Source organism: Pistacia vera, unplaced genomic scaffold (assembly GCF_008641045.1).
Source record: "Pistacia vera cultivar Batoury unplaced genomic scaffold, PisVer_v2 Contig1295, whole genome shotgun sequence".
Classification (NCBI taxonomy): Eukaryota; Viridiplantae; Streptophyta; class Magnoliopsida; order Sapindales; family Anacardiaceae; genus Pistacia; species Pistacia vera.
Window position 1 is genome coordinate 84,295 of NW_022195352.1, and position 10,247 is coordinate 94,541.

Sequence of the window (10,247 nt, forward strand, 5' to 3'; positions counted from 1 at the left end):
CTGCTATTATAAACTATAATTTCAATAGTGTTGAAACTTGAAAGAATTACGAATAAATAGAACTTGTGAATTGATGGACATATACGAATAAAAAGGAACACACGGTAAGTACCATTGGGTGACTTAATAGTCAAAAGCAAAAAGAGATTTCATTAACTCCTAAGTTCGAGTCCTTACATGTCTTAATAAGGGTGGTCATAGAAGTTTATCTGACCGTCAACTTCATGGACTTCAAGGCTTCATGTGATTAGTTGATGTACGTATAAGCTGGTCGAATATTCCCTATCACCAGGAAAAAAGAAAAAACAATGTGATAGTAACCGGTGATATATTTACTAGTATTGAAGTAAATAAAAATGACAATGTAAACAGTGAGGAGTAAGTAGTAAGTGATTTATAAAGAAACTGCAGAAACGTAGTCTAGAGAGGCTATAAGCTAGAAAACAGTGAAAAAATAAACTCATATAATGACATGGTATTACGATGAAGACAATGAAGCGTCTTTATCTACACTAAAATCCACTGTTTAGAAGAGACAGATCACAGACAGGAAAAGATAAAGAGGCATGTCACATATTTATTTCCAGGATAAGTTCCTAAACCTTTTTCTACAAACAAACATTTCACGTGATCTCCGCACAAGCATATATATTGTTTGTTTCTTCCCCAAGTTTATTTTTAATTACTCAAACTCAACTTAAAATTAAACTCTTCGAGTGGATAAAATTATACTCCTTTTTAAATGAAATACATTTAACATTTATATAGAGTTAATCAAATAGACCTCCCCTTAGGTTTTGACCTTCTACAAGTGGATAAGAAAATTTATTAGACGAACACAAAGACCCCACTTCTTTAACTTCCATTAAGGCTATGATGGGGTTATTTTATTACACCCCCTCTAACATTAAAATTGACAGTCACCCCCATATTTAGTCACTTATACCCTTTGCCATCCATTTTTGGTGTTATAGTTAATTGAGGGAAGGGTAAAATAGACCCTTATGTTAAAATACTTAATTATATATTAAATATATCAAAATAGTAAATAAAAAAATATTTAGAAAAACTTATTTAAAAAATATACTTAAGATTTAATATTATTTTTAAAAGAATTTACTTAAAAAAAGAAAAAGGTGTAAGACGATGAGATCTCCAAAATCATCTATTTTCTTTAAAAAGAAAAAAATTATTATTAAATTTTCATTTTAACAAAATATATATTTTAAAAGTATATTTTAGTTTAATTTTCAGTTTTTATATTTTTACTTTACAAAAATATTTTAATTTTCTACTTTGTGCCCTTCTCTTAATTAATTTAACACCAAAACTTGACGGTAAGAGATGTAAATGACTACATATAGGTGGCAAGTTGTCAATATTTTTTGTTGAAGGGAGTGTCATAGAAATAGCATAGGAGAACGACATTTTCCCACCCAAGGTTTGGCGAAATGACACTTTTCCACCCATCAAGTTTTAAAATGAAACTTTCCCACCATTCGTTAGGTTCTATTATGTTTTCCGTTAATATTTTACTGAAAATAAGAAAATACCCTCAAATATTTTACTTTACAAACTTTTTATTATTTTTTAATTAGCCAAAAAATCAAATATTAAAAAGTCAAAAAAGAAAAAAAGAAAAAATAGTTAACCCCACCTAAAAAATTAGGAGTAATGTTATAGAATTATTTAAAGTTGAATGACCTTAATATTTATTTTTTTATTTATAATGTCATCAATATCTCATCACTATTATTTAATAATATACTAAATTTATAATGTTTTTCATTTTTACTAATTAACATAGAAAATCAATATTTCTAATTAATTAAATAAATAAAGAAAAAAATGTATCTTTACATTGAGACTAATAAAGACTTTTACTTAACTAAATTTTAATTTATAATAAACTAATTAAGACATAAATTATTTAAGGTTATTTTCGTCTTTTCAATCAAATATTAATATAAAACACTAACAGAATCTAACGAATGGTAAAAAAGTGTCATTTCGTCAAACCTTGGGTGAAAAAATGTCGTTCTCCCAAATAACACTAACGAAACTTAACGGAAGTTAAAGGAATTAGAGTATTGGTGTTAAGCTAACGGTCTGTTTTATAGACAATAAAATATTAAAATCTTGTAATTAACTCTTCTATATATTATGTCCACTAAAATATTAACAGTATACAGTTAAAAAAAACTTGACTGAAATGGTTAGTGGCCCACTCTCAACCAATTAATATCCGTCCAAGGCATCTTTATCTTATCATTGGCTGGTTTCCGCAATTAATATATCTTATCTCAGCAACAAAGCAGGTTCCACGCGCTGATAATGCCGTGGGACACGCCATTTTACCCCGGCTACACATAGGAACTACAACTGTGTAGTCCAGACTTAATCCTCTTCACTCATTCACCGTCAGATTGTTCTCGAAATTCATCCAAAAAAATATCACCATGACACGTGCATCCAAAGACCTTGGGAACATATGATTTCGTAAAATTTGTAGAATCCAATCACGTCATCGAAATCACACACCCCAATTGACAACTCCTTAGTCCTTGACCGTCGATTATGATTACAGTGATGTAACACCTCGCACATCTCAAGACAGCAGTCATCCTATCTCCTTGACACGTCAAGTCAAAGCCACCCGGACCCACATTGATAGAGAGCATTACAACTTTCTTCGCCCTGTCTTGTCAAAAATTATCGACTGACACGANTAAAATATTAAAATCTTGTAATTAACTCTTCTATATATTATGTCCACTAAAATATTAACAGTATACAGTTAAAAAAAACTTGACTGAAATGGTTAGTGGCCCACTCTCAACCAATTAATATCCGTCCAAGGCATCTTTATCTTATCATATATCTTATCTCAGCAACAAAGCAGGTTCCACGCACTGATAATGGCGTGGGACACGCCATTTTACCCCGGCTACAGATAGGAACTACAACTGTGTAGTCCAGACTTAATCCTCTTCACTCATTCACCGTCAGATTGTTCTCGTAATTCATCCAAAAAATATCACCATGACACGTGCATCCAAAGACCTTGGGAACTTATGATTTCGTAAAATTTGAAGAATCCAATCACGTCATCGAAATCACACACCCCAATTGACAACTCCTTAGTCCTTGACCGTCGATCATGATTACAGTGATGTACCACCTCGCACATCTCAAGACAGCAGTCATCCTATCTCCTTGACACGTCAAGTCAAAGCCACCCGGACCCACATTGATAGAGAGCATTACAACTTTCTTCGCCCTGTCTTGTCAAAAATTATCGACTGACACGACCGCAATACTCACAGTATACGTATTTCTGTTTCTTAACTAGGGATATATACAATTTCCAATACAATAATTTTTTTTTTTAAATATATATATTTTAACAAATTCACCACAGAAATGTTTCTACTTGTTTTAAAGAAGGATAATAATGAAGACAAAGAAACTAAGGTGGTCCCGTATGTTGGTAAAGGTTGGGAGGATACGAGATCTATTATGCCAATGGGAGTGAACCACGTATGAAGACTGATGGGGAAAAGCTGGGTAAAGATATTGATAAATATTTCCAAACATTATTTGTTTTGTGTCTGCTTAAGCTGACGTTTGCCTTGGACAGGACAGTGATAAAGCTGGATATAAGTTGTACAAATTGCACTATGGTTCCCTCTTGAGGGTTATATATAGGGTCTTTGTTATGGTTTTAAGCATTTTAAAGAGAAAGAGAAGAGTATCCAAAATTAGAGAGAATTAGAAAGCTTTGTGCTGGAAAATTTGAGACAGAAATTCTCTCGGTGTAATTATCTCCTTTTGGGTGTGAGAAAATTATTGAGGTTAACCCTAAGAGATTGGTCTGACAGTTAAAAAGATCTGTTTCATTCTTTGAGTTCTTGGGTTCAAATCTTGGAGTCATTTACCATAATTATATAATGATTTACCTAATCATTTGTAGTTATAAAGTGTTCAATAGAGGATTATATAAAAGCCTATATTGCAATTCTTCCTTATAATCTATATAAATAACAAGAGGAGGTCAGTACTAATGCTTTTTCGATAACACAGGAAAATTGCGTTTTTCCAACGCGAGACAGTCAATGGAAAATTAACTTAAATGAGTTCGCTTTTTGAGAAAATTTTAGTTTGGAAAAAGGAAATCATATGTTATGAAAATGGTAATCTTACCAGTCTTAAGTATATTTTTTTAAGATTGTCAAAGCTCATCTATTCTAATATAGTTGGAGATCTTTTGTTCGTTAAATATACAACGGAGAGCTAAGAACTTCACGTACACGTTTGTTTATATCTATCTTTTAACAACCAAAACCCTGATGCTAACTCATGCAAGGTTTATAAAACCCAAAGTCAATCGGGTGGCCTTAAGTCTTAACTTCTCGTTAGGTTTGGTGAAATTGATGATGCTCCAACGTCATTTCAAAGGTAAAAATTATTAATTTTGACCACGAGTAGTCATTTTACCCTTTTTTTTCTTTTTTGACTTTTATTTGTGTCAGATTCTTTGAGTCGTGTTCGTTTAGAAAGACGTAAATCATCGAAAAAAAAAAAAAAAAACAGTACGAATGCGTATGGGTATGGGTATGGGGGGTGAAAAATCAAATTCTCAAAGTAAAAGCGACCTTTTTTTTTACCATATAGCTCTGTGCCAATACAAAGGAATTAAATTCAGCTTTCATTTTCATATAAGAATACAGTTTAACACTGACGAGGGTCTTAAGGAAGTTAGTTGGCTCGACTCTGGTCTGTGTTTGATCATGTTCATCTTTTACAACTTTGCCCATTGATCCAAACTACACGATAATGAGTTAATGACAGAACAATAAACTGTCCATGAAGTTTCGTTGTTTGAATGGGAGGCGAAGGGATCGAAGTCTGTGAACTTAGATTATTGGAATGTTTTGTACTATGTATCTTTTATCAGCAATCATCACAGCCACAGCTGCTGCCGATTACCGATGAGACTTAAAACATAGGACCCATTAGGAATGTTTGCTCAGATTTCATCGACTACTGACCTTTCTTTCATTATATATTTGTCAAATTGAATTATACAGTTTATTAGTTAAAAAAAAAAAAAAACTCTAAGAAACTATAAATGTCAGTTGACATAGCCAAACACGGCTTTCTTTTTTTTTTTTTTTTTTTTTTTTTTAAAGAATAGGACGAAGTCACCTTATTGAACGCGGCTTGAAAGGATGAACAAGCATGTTTATGTCGTGCTGTGGTGGCTTGCTGGCTCGGTCAACTCCTTGATCTGACACGGCCAGTTAAAATTGCCGGACACGTTTAAATCGATGCTGTGGTGGAGTGCACAGAGAAGTGGACGGGACCAGTACCGCTAAATAAGATGTATGTATTGTATAGCTCTCTACCAGTAATCTTGTTTTGAGGAGTTAATTTGTCATTCAATTTCAATCTGCAAATAAATAACTAGAGTTGCGTTTGTTTCTCTCCTTTTTAAGTAATATATATAATCAATAAAATATATAGTATTACTATAATTAAATCCTAATGATTTAAGGATAGATGTGTTACTAAAAGGTAACAATAAAAAAGTTTATAATAATCTAAGGAGTTGGTCGATGGTGTTCTCCTTATTAATTTTTTGAATTGAAATTATTTTAAAGTTATTAATTACCTAAAACATTAAACTCTTGACTTGTTAAATAGATCTCAAATTTTGGTTTGTGCAAACCGAGGCAACCAACTACCCCCGTGACCCCGTTACAAAATAATAATAAGATGAGGGAGGAAGAAGAAGGAAAAGGTGGTTTATAGGTTGGATATATAGTGAGGGTGAGGGAACATAATCCAAGGTAAATAAACCTTGTAGGATACCTAGGGCGTTCAAACCTGGAACCATTTACATTGTACGGACATTAACCGCCAAATATAAACTCATAGTCGATGATGACAACTATAAAAACTTAAAGAGTAGTCACATCATATCATTCACTTACACGCAACGTACTCCACATAGGAGAAGATGGATGTACTATTCTGAAATGCCAAGATAAAATCCTGAACAACTATTCCCTATCTCAATCTCTTCTTTTTAAATAAATTCAATCGATTGTCTATGTTTTCATATTACCAAGCGTCCCATAATTAGTTTATATGGTATACTCTGTGTATAAAATTTGTAATCAAAATTTTTATAATGTGCTACAAATTCTGGTGGAATAAAAGAGGCGGGCGGCAGTGGTAGAGTTACTAGGTAAAATTTAATATAATATAATGTTAGTTAGCATTACTGTTTTAGTGCGACTCACGTGCAACAGGGAAGTGAGTGTGAGTGGACTTCACCTGACAGAATCAATTTATTACCCAACTCCACCCGTCATTTTAAACACATAACAGACCACTCATTACATGCCACCTATTAAACAGAACCTGCTAAATTCATAATTATCACTGTCAGAAGCTTCCCACTCGCTCAAACTGCCGCGTGACGTAACCATCACTGTTTACCCGGTTGGTTTAACTTAAACAACCCCGCCCACCATGTCTCAAAACTCTCAACTCTGTTGCTGCTGCTAAATGCAAAGGATTCTTTGATAATAAGAAGACAAAAGCAAGCAAAAGCAACCAGAGAAAACCAAGAAACAAACTTGTAACTGAAAACAAAACCCAGAAAAAAAAAAAAGAAAGAGAAACCAAAATGGAAGATGATCTGTATGATTATGTTTTCCATGACAATGCCAAAATTTTCGACAACGTTAATTTATGTTCCGGAGGTTCATCTTTTCTTTCTAATAACCAGGCTCAAGATGAATTCTCTATGTTTCTTCATCAGTTTATGTACCGTTCACCATCCAAAAACACTACTTCTTGTGTTATGGCTGACACTGGGCTGTACACACTGGATAACATTCCTCAGCCTTTGATCACTTCACAAGGGTTCTTCACCGGTGATCCGGTGAATATGTTGTCCACTGGTGAGCTTTTATTGGGGAATGTGAAAGTCTGTGGAGATAACGTGCTGTCTTTAAGTGCTGGAGTTACTGAGAACGAAACGGTTAATGAGCCTGACTGTGAAAGTGAGGTATTTCATTTTTTTATATTTTTTTTCTGCTATGTTTGTTTGCTGGTTAAGTCTAGAATAAGTTATGGAATAGTTGAGAGAAGTAGAATTCTTTGGGTGGTTTTTAGATTTAGTCACTGTTCTGTTGCTGATAAAATGTGGGTTGAGGACAAAGAAACTTTAATTTTTTAGTTGAATTGTCTGAAACTTCAACTGATTCTCAATTGCTTAATCGCAGGAGGTTATTGAAGCTTTGACTCATCATGCTTCACCAAAGCCACCTACTGTTCGTGGTTCAAAGAGAACAAGAGCTGCAGAGGTGCACAATTTATCGGAAAAGGTGGTGGCTTGTCACTTGTGTATCTATGCTTTGTTCTAAGTGTGTAGTAGGTATTTTTCTTTGTGAATTTTTTATTTTAAGCGTTATTTAATGGCTTCGGGTTGAGTTTTTGTTGAACAGAGAAGGAGAAGCAGGATTAACGAGAAAATGAAAGCATTGCAGAACTTAATTCCAAACTCTAACAAGGTAAGTAAATTTCAAATTTACAAGTTTGGCTTTTTTCGGGGTTGATTGCTTTTATTTCATGAATACTAGCTCATCGTTGTATTTTTATGTTAATAACAGACAGACAAGGCATCAATGCTTGACGAAGCAATCGAATACCTCAAGCAGCTTCAGGTCCAGGTGCAGGTTTGTGCTTCATCTTAATTTTGTCTTATTCTGTATTTATGTTGTTTTTGCTCCTTCACTTGGTATTGACACCTTAGTCTTAAAAATTTGAGTGTATCTCCATACTAGCTGTTAAATGACTTGTGGTTAACTAGTTGACTTGATTGGTGCTGAGGATTAAGAAATGAGGACCCTGGGGATACCATTAATAAAGTTGTTGCAGCGTATTTTGAGAGGTTTTCGTTGTTAAGGGCCTGACCTGTGCCGTTTGTGCCAAAGCAAGTTCTCGAAGGGCTGATCTACATCCAGTCCTACCCTTCTGGATTTATTCTTAGCATTAATCCCTCACACTTGTAAGTGAAACCACTGCACTTGCTGTTGGACTGGCAATGGCCCCTAGAGATTCATAATTTTAAGCTGAGATAAATTGATTGATGACTATAACCCATTTATGGACTGTTAAGACTGAAGATGAAAGAACTTCTATGTAAGATTTAACTGGAACCTTACTTTAGACATTTAGTCCTGAAATCTAGTTGCAATAACATGTATCATTTGACTTAGAGATTGCTACACACAAAATGCTTAACACATAATAATTAAGGCAAGATAATACGAGGAAGAGGAAAGATTATTTTGGTACAGTTCTAACATTGCAAGGTGTCTTGTAGTTGTCTCAAAATAAGCTGGCCCTGGCAAAAGTTTTTTTTATAATTCCAGAAGTCAGTACAAATCAATCTCTTTTGAATCTCTTCATTGATATGATAAAAGAAGATTACTAAGAAACCATGCCTGAGTTTAATCTGGATAGATATTGATAGTTTTTCTCTTGCTTGGAGGAAAAGAACTGTCATTATCACTTTTACTGCTTAAAACTATGACTATGTTGTTTACGTTTCCGAAGAAATGTTTTTTATTTCGAACATATTGCTCTCTCTCAACTCAAAAATCCAGGATTTGAATTCCAATCCCTTCATTATGAGCCAATTGGAAGATGTCCTTGAATTTTAAGTTTTATACCAGATATGTGAAGTTCACAAAATCTCAAGAGTTCCAGGAAATTCGAGTAAGAAATGAAATTAGGCGTAATTAGAGGACAAGACCACAATGCAATAGTTTTTACTGATGTTTTTCTTGATCTGAACATAAGTTCCATAATCTCTTTCTCCCTCATCCTGTTGAAATTGCCTAAACAAACAGAGTGGATGAATAAGTAGCAGTGATGATAACCGAGTTTGGTTCTGACCTGTTACTTTGTGGTTTACATTTCAGGTATTAACACTGAAAAATGGATTTACCTTAAATCCCATGGCCTTCCCTGCATTGGTGCAGCATTTTCAACTCTCTGAAGTGAGAATGGATTTTAATAGGGAAAATGGATCTCCGCAAATGAACACAACAGGAACACTTACTCTGAACCAAAAAACTCCGTCACAGAACATCATCAGTCTGCCGAGCCATTGCAGTGCCTTGAATCGGCTACATGTACCCAATATGTCAAGTATGATCAATTCAGAAACCTCATTTGGGTTGGATTCATCAATCGTCCATACTCACTTTGGTCCCTTCCATCTCAGCACCTCATCTGGGGTAAGCCTGAATGACACTTCTAGGAGTAATTATGGCTGGAGTTACAGAGTAACATGCACAAATCTAATATAGGTTTGCAATGTGAAGGTAACAAGTGGGCAAGACATGTTGCAACATCAACAACTAAATGTGAACCATTCAGAGACAAATCCCTCAGGTGTGTCCACTTAGTCTACAATTCATTTACTAGATAATTTGGCAAGAGGATTGTAGCTGTGAAGCAGCTCCTTGATACATTTCATATCATTTATATATTTAAATGGGATCTTAACCTCTATCTGACATGGTTTTATGTGTTGAAAGAATTTGAAATTGGAAGCACATCTACAGCTTTGCTTCCATTTAATACACAAGCTTCTGCTGCGAAGAACAGCGGCTCATTAGAAGCATGCATGATAGGTAGAGACCAGACTGAAGGTGTGCACTTGAAGAATATGGAGTGCAATCTTATACTTTCCCCTCACTTGACTGGGTAAAGAAACTTTTGAATAAGATGTAATTCTTGAATGTATGATATGCATGGCTTAGTTTTTCTTGGCATATGCTTGTGAACAGCATGCAAACCGGAAGAAACGTCCATGGTGATGATATCAAGCTTGAAAGGAAGGATTTCTGAAGTTTACTGGACCGATGTACTTACTTAACCTCTTGGACTTAGTGCAGCTACATTAACTGCCAGCTTTAGTATTTCTTTAAATCACTTTCGAAGCCTCGAATGTGTAGGTGGTATTTTGGACATGCCTCTAACTAGCTGGTAGTGAGCAAAAATGGTCAAAATCAACTCTGTAATCGCTTATTTTGTTATTGCCTTTCGAAGACTTGAACTTGTCAAATGATTCTCATCCTATGATATTACTACTTGCGGTAATGTTCTTGCCATCTCATGCATAATCTTATATATTTATATATGAAAGCTTCATACCTAAT

The 10,247-nt window shown here is 34.3% G+C and overlaps 1 protein-coding gene across 2 annotated transcripts; it reads left to right on the forward strand.

The window, feature by feature from the left end:
• The first annotated feature begins 6,575 nt into the window (after positions 1 to 6,575).
• On the forward strand, positions 6,576 to 10,043 carry LOC116121982. Of its 2 annotated transcripts, none has more exons than XM_031407885.1 (8): positions 6,576 to 7,081; positions 7,299 to 7,400; positions 7,521 to 7,586; positions 7,686 to 7,751; positions 9,003 to 9,320; positions 9,393 to 9,477; positions 9,624 to 9,792; positions 9,876 to 10,043. In XM_031407885.1, the coding sequence occupies exons 1-8, from the start codon at positions 6,698 to 6,700 to the stop codon at positions 9,934 to 9,936; spliced, it is 1,251 nt and encodes a 416-aa protein (XP_031263745.1). In that variant the 5' UTR covers positions 6,576 to 6,697; the 3' UTR covers positions 9,937 to 10,043. The 2 variants fall into 2 exon arrangements, with proteins under 2 accessions (XP_031263745.1, XP_031263746.1); XM_031407886.1 differs by having other exon boundaries at positions 9,408 to 9,477.
• Positions 10,044 to 10,247: the final 204 nt, after the last annotated feature.